Source organism: Garra rufa, chromosome 17, assembly GCF_049309525.1.
Source record: "Garra rufa chromosome 17, GarRuf1.0, whole genome shotgun sequence".
NCBI lineage: Eukaryota > Metazoa > Chordata > Actinopteri > Cypriniformes > Cyprinidae > Garra > Garra rufa.
The window spans coordinates 11,238,207-11,251,619 of NC_133377.1; the positions used below are offsets into that span (position 1 = coordinate 11,238,207).

At 35.8% G+C, this 13,413-nt stretch overlaps 3 protein-coding genes across 4 annotated transcripts in view; 1 reads left to right on the forward strand and 2 right to left on the reverse strand.

Annotated features, from left to right (window-relative positions):
• myo1g (myosin IG) overlaps window positions 1-3,950 on the reverse strand; it is a 112,916-nt gene extending 108,966 nt beyond the window's left edge. For both annotated transcript variants that reach the window (XM_073821578.1, XM_073821577.1), the window contains exons 1-2: window positions 3,807-3,950; window positions 2,095-2,303 (exon numbers count right to left, since the gene is read on the reverse strand). In XM_073821578.1, the coding sequence (XP_073677679.1) occupies window positions 2,095-2,303; window positions 3,807-3,901 (304 nt within the window). In that variant the 5' untranslated portion in view covers window positions 3,902-3,950. The remainder of the gene's footprint in view (window positions 1-2,094; window positions 2,304-3,806) is intronic.
• Window positions 3,951-4,903: 953 nt separating this feature from the next.
• rbm43 (RNA binding motif protein 43) lies at window positions 4,904-10,656 on the reverse strand. Its single transcript, XM_073821581.1, has 4 exons — window positions 10,594-10,656; window positions 9,354-9,544; window positions 9,160-9,245; window positions 4,904-7,573 (listed from the first exon to the last, which is right to left on the reverse strand). Exons 2-4 carry the CDS (start codon window positions 9,535-9,537, stop codon window positions 6,227-6,229), a joined length of 1,617 nt encoding a protein of 538 aa, XP_073677682.1. The 5' UTR covers window positions 9,538-9,544; window positions 10,594-10,656; the 3' UTR covers window positions 4,904-6,226.
• A 943-nt stretch (window positions 10,657-11,599) lies between these two features.
• Window positions 11,600-13,413, forward strand: part of LOC141289472 (protein NLRC3-like) — a 30,984-nt gene continuing 29,170 nt past the window's right edge. Inside the window, exon 1 of the mRNA XM_073821574.1 lies at window positions 11,600-11,980. The gene's annotated coding sequence lies outside the window, so the exon portion shown is untranslated. The remainder of the gene's footprint in view (window positions 11,981-13,413) is intronic.

The window sequence follows — 13,413 nt, forward strand, 5'->3', positions numbered from 1 at the left end:
CTTTTAAAGCAGCATGGAAGAAGTATGAAAGCAATTAAAGCTAAGAAAAAATAAGATTTGATGTAGGCCCAGCGTACATATACTGTATATGTCTTGCCTTTGCTATATAGGTTTTGGCTTGATTTTGATGGAAATGTTGTCACACAAGTTTGTTTTCTGATTTTGCTTGAATTATACCTAGGCACTTTATATTATCTAGTAAGATAAACACTTACTAGACTGAAGCAACTTAGCTTTACTTTATTATCCATACTTAATTCTTAAAAATGTTAAATAACATATCAAATAAAATCCATCAGGCTTTTGAGGATCTCCCAGTCGTATTTTTTTTTTTTTTTTTTTTTTGCATTGCATTATATATTTTGCCCTCCATAATAAAACTACAGAGCTATGATCAGTGTTGGGGGTAACACATTTCAAGTAACGTGAGTTATGTAATCAGATTACTTTTTTCAGGTAACTAGTAAAGTAACACATTACTTTTTAATTTACAAGTAAATATCTGAGTTACTTTTTCAAATAAGTAATGGCAGTTACTTTTTTCCCAATTTATTGACTGAAAGCACTCCCGTCTCCATGTTGAGAGAAAGCAGGAGTAAGATTTTACTTTAGTTCTAGAAAAAATGAAAATTCATTAATTCACCTCACTCAGATTTAACAGATTTAACATTCCTCAAAATTAATATAAACAGTAAAATGCAACTCAGAATATGACGCAAACCTGTAATAATTAAATATGTTAAATAACACAAATATCCTTTATGTATTTAATCCCATTTTATTAACCAGTGTATTTACTGCCAACCTCCAATGATCCAATTCAACCATAATGATAAGCAAAAATGACTCAAGATAAACTAAAATGTGTTCTTCTTTCATTTAAATGCTGAGGAATGTTGAACTTTCTACTTCTGTGTTCTACTGTACAGACATGAATTTACTTTTTCTTCAGCCTGAGGCTTTTGGTATGAAAGGGCTTTTACATTTGCCAAAAAATGTACCTTTTTATATTAAAAACAATCAAGCAAGCCATGCCCAAATTTAAAAAGCAATGCGAAAGTAACTTAAAGCATTACTTTCCATAAAAAGTAACTAAGTAATATAATTAGTTACTTTTGAGGTAGTGACTCAATATTGAAATGCATTACTTTTAAAAGTAACTTTTCTCAACACTGGCTTTGATAATATAAACCTTTAAATCTCATCTTACTAAGACATACCTGTATTATTGAGAAATATAGTGTGACAACTGATGTTTATATATCTAGTTCTGCCATGAAACTAAAGATGACGCAGGCACAAGCTGATTGGTTCATGTTGCATACGCAACCAATGAGCTTGCAGCTATTTAAATGGCTGGTAGCATTCACTTGGGCATTTCGCAGCGCGCTTTCAGTTCCTCTGAAACCATCCACCCTCCCCAGCTCCACCTGTATAGATCTGCTATGGGTTATTTTATGCTATTTGTGCAGCAGCAGTATGTCTTAAATACTCATAGCACCGTATCGCCATATGCTTTGGCAGTAGCAAGTTCTGTACAGTAATAATCTACAACTACAGCAATAACCAACAGCAGCGATTCAGCAGCGCAGCAGATCTATTCCGCCAAGACCAAATACATTAACATTGTTATATCCAATACCATGCTAAACTTTTCCAAGAGTTGTCATAACAGAAATGCATTTTATGTGAGAGGTCTGCTATATTGTTATAAAGATCTTATTGATTTACATTACAAGCTATCAGCATTTCATCTTATGTTTTGGCTATTTAAATATTAATTTAAATAAGTTGGCTTCTGAATAAAACTTTTTTTCCCTCAGTGAGTATGAGCTCCCATTCATACTGTATGAGTCATAAAAGCCTGGTGTATCAAATATACATAACAAAAACATTTATTTTGTCTAAAGGCTCAATAACTTTTGTTCTGACTATTATAAATGTCAGGCTTAAATATGAGATATTTTACTTAGGCATTTGTGATTTTTTCTTTTGGGTATCCAGTTAGATTTTTGTATTGTTGATCACTGTGCAACTTTTATTTATTTTTAATTTTTTATTTTGCAGGGATTTTGTGTTTAGCAGCTGCTGTACCTGAAATGACGATGCATGTGTCTTTGGCTCGCCTCTTCATGGCTTTATAAGCAGCGTCTGCGACAGCATACAGGTGAGGTGGATTCTCATACAGTTCTCTGCCCCTGTAGTCCTCAATGACCTCCTTCCCATAGATATCCAAATGTCTGTACGGATTGACTGACACCACTACTTCTCCAATGAAAGTGTAAATACGACCTTTCTCAAACCTGAAAACAACAAACAATACTGTGAACAATACGCAAGTCAAGCTGAACAGCAGAAACATCTTTAACAAGACTCATTGTTTTCATCAAATGCGCTGGTTTGGTTTAGTTCCTGATGAACGAAGAGACACAAAGAACAAATGATGGATGCATTGAGTATTACTGTAAGGTGTGGCGGGATTCAGTTAATCCTAAATCATAAATAGATGTTTAAGGTGAAGTTACAGATAGGAATACATCCTGAATTTGAGCGAATGTTAATATAATAAAACCACATCCTCTATCAAATATCAAAATACAATTGGAGATTACTGTAATTTAAATTTTAAAAGAGGGGAAACAAGTTTCATAACTTGACGTTAATCTAGGTATTAAGTGCCACAGTATGTTTCTCAATGTCACACACCCGTATTCAGCAGGAAGTGATACGAGGCTGGGAAGTGAGAACAGGAAGTGCAATGGGGCTCAAGTTGACTCATTTTCTGAATTTAAATCATCATAAAATATAGTGTAATCTTGGTTAAGCAAACATATCCATTGACACACTATCTCTTCCTGCCGTACAGCTAAAATACATAGACATCTGCCGAAGTTAAAAAGCATTGCTCATCGTAGACGATGAATTTTTTTAGACTTTATACATTAACGGTGACATATAATGCAAACAATAAGACATATAGTAGTAGTAATATTTAAGGATTCAATTTGTAGGATGCCTTCCCACAACAAATGATGACCTTAGTAGTGTTTTGATGTGAGATTGTGTGGTACAGTCACATGAGGCCTGGTCATACATCAGCTGATAAAACGCACAGAAATGAACTAACGTTTTCATGAGGTTTCAGAGGCGTAAGTAACAGACAGAACAAGTGTGCAATGAAACATCAAAAACTTTTTGACATCACACTCATGAAGTGTCTTGTGAAAAGGTCATCTGCTTCAACCGGGTTTAACCACTGACATCACAGATGTGGGACTTGAGTTCAAATGCTGTATGTTAAAGGAAAAGAGAACTAGAAACCTGTGATTTCATCATCAGAGCTGCCAAGATACTACTGGCTGGCCATCATCAGCTGTTGTAAGACATGATAAGATGTAATTTCTTGTCTCTTAAGCTATTGATGTCAGCCACTTAAACTGATATTTCAGCGATGAGCGGGAAAGTCAAAAGCGAAATGACACATTGTTTCCTCTCTGCTTTTTTCTTCTAGAAATGTGTCATTTTCTCGTCACGGCATTGTCTAGCAAGAAGGGAGTGGTCAAAGTCAAAAAGACACTAAAAAACATACACGAGACTTAAAATACTCTCTTTGAAAGTGAAGCAGATTTCACAAGCAAGTTCCACAATTAAAATTGATTTTATCAAAGCTCCCAAATTGAGTTTAGACTTAAATATCCCTCAAATATCAACACCAAGTAACCTTTTTGAAGGCCATGTTCACTACCGTCTTGTCAGGTATGTAATGTTCATTGAAACCTCTTCCACTTCATGTAAAATGCTCTTACCTTAACTTCAAGTTCTCCATGAACTGCTCCATGGTCACCTCATCTAGTAGCACAAAGTCTGACTTTCCAAACTCCAAGCCCTCCAGCTCCGCCATCCCTGCAGGAGTCTATCTGAAGGACGAATTGATGAAGAGAAAAGTGGAAGGTGACAAGAAAGACACAGAAACCCAGCATTGACTGTCGTCCTCTCAAAGCCGGTAGAGGAGATGAATGTGGAGTGGGTGTGGCCTACATCTTGATCTGAGGCTGTGCAGAGTGAAGTCAGTGATGACTGCGGTCTGCAGGCTTCAGCATGTCATCCTGTTCTAGAGAACATCTACATATGTATGTGTATTTTCGTATTTGTTGTGGTAGAAGGGACTATCTTTACACTCAAGACTATTTCACACCTTCCTGAGCTACCACAGGCCCTGCAAGCAGCCACAGCTAAACCTTAACGAAACCTCTGTCCTGCTAATTAACCCGTTTTACTCAGTCCTTTGCCATTCATAACCTTCCCCATGTTGGTTGTGTCATTTGCTGAGTGTGAGTGAACTATAACACCAAAACACATAGTTAGGCTTTTTAATCCTACATTAGTGTTTAGTGAAATTATGTATTCCAAAAAATAAGCTATAAGTGATCATTATCTTATAAGGGGATGAATGGGATTTCCGAAAGCCCACCCTCTTCCTCTTCTCCTGCAGTCATGGGGGAGTGTGGATCATAGACTGCTGTCAAGAACTAAATCTTTCTTTCTGAGTTTACCCAGCCCACATACACTAATCTAGGATCTGTTCTGTTCTTGCAAAACCTACTCACAACCATAAACAACAGGACCAAACAAGATACAGACAGGAAAGGACGCACAGCATGCCATTTATGGACAAATAAAAGGGGTGCCGGGAGCAATTTTGATGACAATCAGCAGTGATACTATCAGATAAATACTATGGAACAATCCAAATTAACATGTTGTTTCTTCTTAAACACAGTATTACAAATTGCATTCTATTAAATACGTTTACAACAAATTATGTTCATTTAGTATGTATGTGTAATTGGCAACCAGAATTTCAAAGCTTAAAGTTAAAGACACTTGAGGTACAGATCAGGTCCAAAACTTAGTTTATTGCTGTAAAGTCAAAATGCTATTTCATTTTGAGTGCTGACTTAAACTATTACACATTAAACAAATATATACAATAAAACTAAGCTGATATGAGTCAGTAGTCACAGTACATTAAATGCCATTTGATTACAATTACAATGTTTCCACATTACAGTAATGCCTAAAAAGAATCATTCAAATACCTAAAAATAAGTTTGTTAAGACAACCAATGAATCATAACGGCCACTGTGGAAATTCCTAAATAGCAAACCACAAGTAAATCCAAAATAAGGTGAATTTAAGTATATGACAGAGATCTGTATCTGATAGAAATACTCAAATCATTGTGATTATTAGCCATTTGATTACAATTACAATGTGTTCACATTACACTAATGCCTAAAGTAATTCAAATGCCTAAAAAGAATCTTTCAAATACCTAAAAATAATTGTTTGTTAAGACAACCAATGAATCATAATGGCCACTGTGGGAATTCTTAAATAGCAAACCACAAGTAAATACAAAAATAAGGTGAATTTTAGTATATGACAGAGATCTTTATCTGATAGAAATACTCAAATAGACATTCTCAATCAATACAATGTTAAATCAAACACCGCGTTTCAGAAATCATAGGAAAAAAAAGCACATTAGTGTATTTCTTACATGCTATCCTGTTTAACACAAAAGCCTGTTTTTTTTTTGTGTGTGTGTGACAGGGAGGTGCTCAGCCCCTTAATCAACCACAGGACCTGCCTCACTTCCTGTAGAATGCAGAAAAAGGCACTTCCTCCTTGAGTCTCCATGGCAATGAACGAGAGTCTTGACAAATCAGCAATGCAGGAAATAACTGAACATATAGTGTGAAGCGCAAATACTGAAAAATATACTAGACAGGTGAACAACAGCTAAAATAAGATATTCAGATATAATGATTTTCTTTGTCATACATATGAGACAATAATTACAAAGCATTCACAGTGATTGTTGCAAAGTGCTCAAGAGTGAGTACAATTTAAATAGATGCGATAAGGCCAGGAGAATCCAAACCTATTCCTGAAAAGCCGCTATCCTGCAGAGTTCAGCTCCGACCCCAATGAAACACCTGAACCAGCTATTCAGACTCACTGGTTGGAGCTTTACTCTGTATATTGTTGGCCCTTCAGGATCAGTATTGGACACCCCTGGTTTAGGGAAACAGAACTGTCATTACAGAGACTCGTCCCTTTCTTAAAGTAGAGGTAAACACAAGGTGTCTGACCAATTATATGTTCTGTGTTTTACAATAGATGAGAACTTAATGTGATCAGTCTGTGCTATAAGATAAATTACTTATGTTTCGAAAAGCGTGACTTAAAATTTTTAGACAAATTACCAGGGAAAAGAGTAGATTTTATTCCAGGGGTTTTTTGTTTATGAATCTGAACTGCATTAGAGGGTGTCAAATCCTGCTTATCATAAGCTGGTGGTTCTTGGTTTACTTTGCTTAGATTTTTGTGCTCTATTTTAGAGGCGCTGTGTGCCCTGTCACGTTGTCCAGAAGATTTAGTGGGCTTGCGACCTCTTTCCTGTTGTACTTCATACTGCATTTGAGAGTCTGTTGGGGAATGTGAGGCAGAGGATCTTCTAACAGTAGTAGTGTACACAGCATTAGGACTTCCTCTTAAGTCTGGGTTCTCCTCCTTGGTCTGTGTTTTTGCTCTTGGCAAAGACATGCTGCGTCTCAGAATGTTCTTTGCAAGGTGTCTTTGCAGAGCATTGTCAACCTTCCTTCCAAGAAGCTTTTCCTTTGCTTCATAACTGTTTTCAGAGGACCCCACCACTTTCATAACACCATTTTCCTCCTTAATTAAAACACTGTAGATCCTTTGGAATTTATAAGCCTTCTCAGTAATATGTTTCTTTTGACTGCTGTTAAGTGCTTTCAGTTCTATTTCTTGTGTGCGTAAAGATGAGGAGATCTCCTGCATGAATTCACACAATTCGTTAGCTGCCTTCTCACATGCTCCTCCTGAAAGTTTAACCATAACAACCTCTGAAGCATCTTCATGATTAATCCGAGTGTGGTGATCAGATTGTATTTTTTCAATGTAATCTTTCTTAAAGCGCATTACGTATTCAAACGCATATGGATCCACAGGAAAGGAAGCATCAGTTTTCCTCTGAGACGAGGGATTGCGCCGGCGAGCGCTTGTGCTGGAATCTTCATAGCTCCTGGTGGGACTGCTGAAGGAACTATCCGCGCTTGAACTTCCATCCAGTGGAGCGGCAGCCTGTATGAGTGCCTGTCTGTTTGGGGACTCCGAGGATCTTGAGTTTATTCCAGAAAGTGGTCTTCCACCCGCAGCATACATTGACTGGCCATTGTTGTGACTGTGCCTTGATGGACAGTGAGATCTAGATTCATAGTCATCGGAGCTAGTTCTCAAGATAGTCTCTAAGGAGTAGCCATTAGTGTAATGTGAAGGTGTTCTTCTTTGCTGCTGGGTTTCTTGAGCCAGAAGATGCATGAGTTGGGGATGGATGCGTTTTAGGTTAAGATAGGTTCCCTCCAAATGCAACTGTCCTCGGCTGGTCTCTGATATGCGAAAGCCATGGCTATAAAGAATATTTTGGATCTTTTCCTGACTGGAAAACATGCTAACATCCAGGACTGCTTCGGCTGGCATGTCCAACTGAGAAAATATATGAACATAAGCATGTTAAGGAATCTTTGTCATGTTTCACTTTTGTTATTTATGTGCAAAGTAGGCAGGTTGCATGGGGCCACCAGGGGGCCCTCTTGTTCTCAAAAATAATTTTTATAGCATATCATCATACAATGTAAACAGGATGGTAGTGGAAATTTCTTTTTAATACTTAACAATTTATATGCATTTAAATGTTTCTGATTTCTGTGGTTCTGTGGCTTCCAAACAAAACTATCTGTCCGGAGCAAAATAAATAAATAAAGAAACCAATAATGTCAAGCAATAGAACAAGAATGTATGTATTTTGGTAATTGTTTTGGGTTGTTATTCCTATTTTAAATTAGTCTTGACAAATAATTAATAAATATTTTTTAGAATGCATTCAGTGCATTAATACTATCAGTGCATCAAAAACAATGCATATTAGTCTAAAATGTCAGTCTTTGGAAAATTTGATGTATTTTCATATGTTGACATAAGCATCATGTTCAGTGTTGGGGAAAGTTACTTTTAAAAGTAATGCATTACAATATTGAGTTACTCCCTAAAAAAGTAACTAATTATGTTACTTAGTTACTTTTTACGGAAAGTAATGCATTACATTACTTTTTTGCGTTACTTTTTAAATCTGGGTAGGCCTGTTTTTTGTTTTTTAATATAAAAAGTTCTATTTTTGGCAAATGTAAAACCCTTTTTACACAAAAGTACATTCACGTCTGCACAGTAGACAAAAAAATGTCAACTCTTCAGCAAAAAAAAAGGAAAACAAATGTTAGATTATTTTAAGAAATTTTTGCTTATTAGTATGGATGAATCGGATCATTACAGGTCAGCAGCGAAGACATTGGTTAATAAAATGGGATTAAATACATAAAGGATATTTGTATTATTTAAAATATTTAATTATTGCAGGTTTGCATTGAATTTCACTGTTTTTTATTCATTTTGAGGAATAATATCTGTTTTTTAGTGAGTGAGATGAATTAATGCATGTTCACCTTTATTCTAGAACTAAAGTAACATCTTAATCACAATTTCTCTCAACATGGGGACAGGCAGGGGCGCCGCTCACAATTTTGGGCCCTATAAGAAAATATGAAGTTGGGCCCCCCCTACCACACCAAAGCAGATCTCTGGGGGCCCTTAAAGTGCTTGGGCCCTGAGAATTGTCCTAACTTCCCCCCCCTTAGCGGCGCCCCTGGGGACAGGAGAGCCTTTAATCAATAAATAGAGGAAAAAAATAACTGGCATTACTTATTTGAAAAAGTAACTCAGATATTTTCTTGTCAATTAAAAAGTAATGCATTACTTTACTAGTTACTTGGAAAAAGTAAAATTATTATGTAACTTGCGTCACTTGTAATGCGTTACCCCCAACACTGATCTTGTTTAAGCAAATCAAGCATTTGGAAAATCATTTCCACTGTGTGTTACACTTTTATTGACAGCTAGATGGTGCCAGAGCATTATTTTCAGAAAGCATTGATTTAGCTAGCAACCACAATTTAGATTTATTTAAATCTGCCCCTCAAAAGATAAATACTCAATGGCAATTACTTAAAAATTCTTACCTTAGGCTGAAGCATCTTTTTAACATCCATTGGGTAAAACTTACTATCCAGTTCCAAAACATGATTATTGTCCAAGACTCCTGGTACTAAGATATTGAATTTATAAAATAAAAACAAAAGAAAGAAATGTTGGTAATGGAATATGATGATAAAGTTAGATATTAAGAACAAAATATCAAGGTATAGTCTCATACCTTCTTCTTTTTCAAAAACAACATAAGCCTGGCCTTTTTCGGAGGTGGGATAAATCACTATTAAAACCTCTCCGCCATAGTTACTGGGCCTCAGAAAGTGCATGGTTAATTTGTCAATCATTTTATTACTGGGGTAGCCGTCTGGAAGCCAGTTGACTTCAATAACCAGTCCCTTCACGTCCATCTTAACACTAAAACAATAAATAGTATGATAAGTGATACAAAAAGGCAACAGGTTTCCTTTTAGTGCCCGTATGTCTGTCAAACACTGTCATTATTACTAAAGCTCACACAGATATGACACAAGACAAAAAATGTTTGGCGGACTGACGCTATTTCTACACCTAGGACTGAAGCAAAAAAAAAAAAAAAAAAAAAAGCAAAACAAAAAGTGAAAAATGGCTTGCATGCTATGACTGAATGTGAAAGCCACACCTCCTTCTTATCATATCAGGTGAAAAACAAGGAAAGAAACAAAAAAAGAATAAATGAACTAAACTAAACAGACAAATTAAAATATAATAAGATAATAATAAGACTGTATTTGAATAGAAAATAATTAAAAAAGGTGTGTGTGTGTGTGTGTGTATAGGCTATATATATATATATATATATATATATATATATATATATATATATATATATATATATATATATACCCTGCTGAAAAAACAGCTAATACCAGCCTAGGCTGGTTGGCTGGTCAGGCTGTTTTTAGCTGGTGGTTTAGCTGGTGGCCAGGCTGGAAAAGTGGACAAAACCCCTCTAAAACCAGCCTGCCTTCCAGCTATGACCAGCTAAAACCAGGCTGGTTGACCAGCTAAAACCTAGGCTGTTTTTTTTTTTTCACCATATATATATCACTCGCTCATTTACTTTCCAATTATATTCATTAATATTCCAATTTAGGGCCTATATTCTTCTATAATTAAAGTAAACAAGCCAGAACGAACTAAACTATAATTGCACTAGCGAGACGGCTTGCTTAAGAGGTTAAGAATCAGTTAAGCGTTGTTTATTGCACAAATTGAGTTTAAATCTCAAAATACAGTCTCTGATAACTAAAACAGACAGTTGCTGAATATCTTTTGTAGCTTTTTAAGTGGAGCGTCAAACAAAAAACTTGCTTTACAACTGGCGTTCCAACATACCATAAGAAATAGAACGTGCAGTTTAATTCAATGATAAAAGTACAGCAATTGTTGAGGTACTTTACACTTAGAAACGTACAAACACGTACCTGTTGTTTATATAAATGCATTCGCCAGGATAAGGAACTGTAGCAAAGAGATTTGTCCGTCCTTCGTTCTTAAGTGAAAGTGAAACTGCTGAGTGCTTGCATGTTTCTGCGGAAACAAGGGGGCGTGTCTGCCTGCGCTTGAAGAAATATTAAGAGTACAGTATCTACCTTTAATGATGTATGTCTATAATAAGTATTTATGCAGAACATTTGTGGGATTACAAAAAGTCTACAATTTAAAAAATACAAATAAGCATCACTAATCAGTAAAAGAAAGAATAGCTATTTAAGGTGCATTTTTACAGTGCTATAAAAATCTATGGCTGGACATTGGACATTCACCAGACACATCATGGGAGGATTAGATAATGTGTAGATTATGAATATGTAGGTAAGGTTTTATTGTATAGGGGTCAGAGTAGAGTAGTTGCTGGTACCCTATTGTGTTTATTTTGATTTTCTTCCTTTTTGTTTTTCTTAATTTTTCTGACCTAAAAGTGTGACGGTGACCATAAATCACTGAGATTCAAAACTTGAAGCTGTACACTCTTAATAATAAAGATGCTTCACAATGCCACAGAAGAACCTTTTTTCTTGTTGTTTAAATGGTTCCATAAAGAACTGTTAACATCTGAAGAACCTTTCTGTTTCACAAAAGGTTTGTGCTAGAAAAAGGTTAATCAGATTATAAAAAGGTAACAAAGAAATGATTCTTTAAAGAACCTTTGACTGAATGGTTCTTTGTAGAACCAAAAATGGTTCTTCTCTATGGCATCACTTTAAAAGGAAGAACCTTTTAAAGCACCTGTATTTTTAAGATTGTAGTCTAAAATGTATGTGGGAGACATTCGTTATTTTTTGTTGTATAGTGGTGGTGGTTCACGCTAGGTGGCCGTATTTGATAAATTATAAAGCCACAGGTGGTTGGGCGTGGTCGGCAGGATAGGGTGGTGGAGATCATACGATTTTTTATTGCGCAACGCTAGTTTGCTGGTGGTGGACGAGCTCCAATTACAATCCAAATTCATGTATCATCTGAAATTTATATTAAACGGGAACTTCACCCAAAGGACCGTTGCATGTTGTGGACATTATGATTTTCTGGAAATGGACAAACTAGTGAGTTATAATCTAAGATCTAGCCCCACCCTGCCGAGTGTCTAAAGAGGAACAGGTTACAAAAGGTAAAAATCGGATCTCGTTTGGATATCAGCGGATATATTTCGTTTGAATACTTTGGAAGTTGGATTGGAAACGGAGTTCGTGTGGATCCTTTGGAAGTTGATTAACAGGTGCACACGCTGTGTCAGTTTGATAGGCGAACTGTTTGGCATGTAGCCTATGAGGAGCCGCAGCAGTCAAAGCCGTCTAAAATCTCTGTGATAAGGTAGGAGAAATCTTTTTTTATCTACTGGCAAAAAGGCTTGGACAGGAAAAAAATGTTTTGAGATTTTATTTTTATTTTTATTTATTTTTTCATGTCATTACATTGTATAATGTATACAATGTAATGTATAAGAGTATAAAGTATAAGAACAAAATTGAAAAATAATTTTTTTGAAAAATTATATTTTATTTATATGTTATGCTATGTCCTCTGTAGAGGACATCGGGACTTTAAAAATATATATATATATATATTTTTAATATAAAGACATGAATAAAAAAGCAAAAAACAGTCCAATTTTTATTTTAATCACAAACACATTTATTTTCATACCAAACTTTATATAAAGATGATTCTCAACTATTTTTAAAAGATTTACATTATGATTTGATAAACCATTTTTCTTTATGAAAAAAAAAAATAGTGTAAAATGGCCATGAACAGGTTTTCCCATTATAAACAATGTATCTATAAACTGTGTATAATTTGCATATTAATGTGTTTTTGGGACAATATATAATGAACAAATAAGTGTAATACTGGGAGTAATAATTGGCAAGATTTTCATAATGATATCTAATATTTCATAGCAATATTGAAATATAATTTTTTTCCCTATTCACTTGTTGTGTTTCCCAAAATGTGTAATCAACATGCACCAAGTCCTGGTGTCCTCTACAGTGGACATGCATAAAATTAATTTTTTTGGATGGCCTGTTATTAAAACCGAAGACGTCCAGGCATTGCAAGAATTTGCTCTGTTCTTGGGAGGATGCTGTAACGTTATGGCTGAAATACAGTATATGGAGGAGCTGAATATCCCCTCAAACATGAAGCATGTGATAATGCGATGGCCTTATAAGTTAAGGGAAAGATGGAGGTCAACAGCCTGTGAACTTCAAGAGCGACGAGGCTTAAGAGCAACCTTTCCAGATATGGTGAACTTTTTGGAGACGCAGGTTAAGATTTTGTCTCATCCACTTTTTGGCGATATTACAGACACACAACTGACTACTTCAAAGACAATAAGAACAAACCACCAACAAGGAATGCCATCAAAGGTAGTAGCTTTGCAACACCTCAGCTACCATTCCTAATGAAGCTCTCAAGGCCACAATATGCAAGACATCTAGGCAGGTGGGTGCTTATAAGGAGTCAGGCTTGGAATTGGACAAGTCCTACCAGGAAGAGTATACAATATTCATCTCACGTATGATTGACACCAAATATGCTGAAGTGGTGCCTAAAGATCAGATGGAATGTGTGAAAAAGGACATGTGTGGTACTTACCGCATCACGGGGTATATCACCCGCAAAAGTAAACCTTGAGGGTAGTTCTCGATTGTGGAGCTGGATTTAAAGGAACATCTCTGAATTGTAATTTGTTACAAGGTCCCGACCTAACAGGGCTCGCAAAATCGCTAGCCCGACGT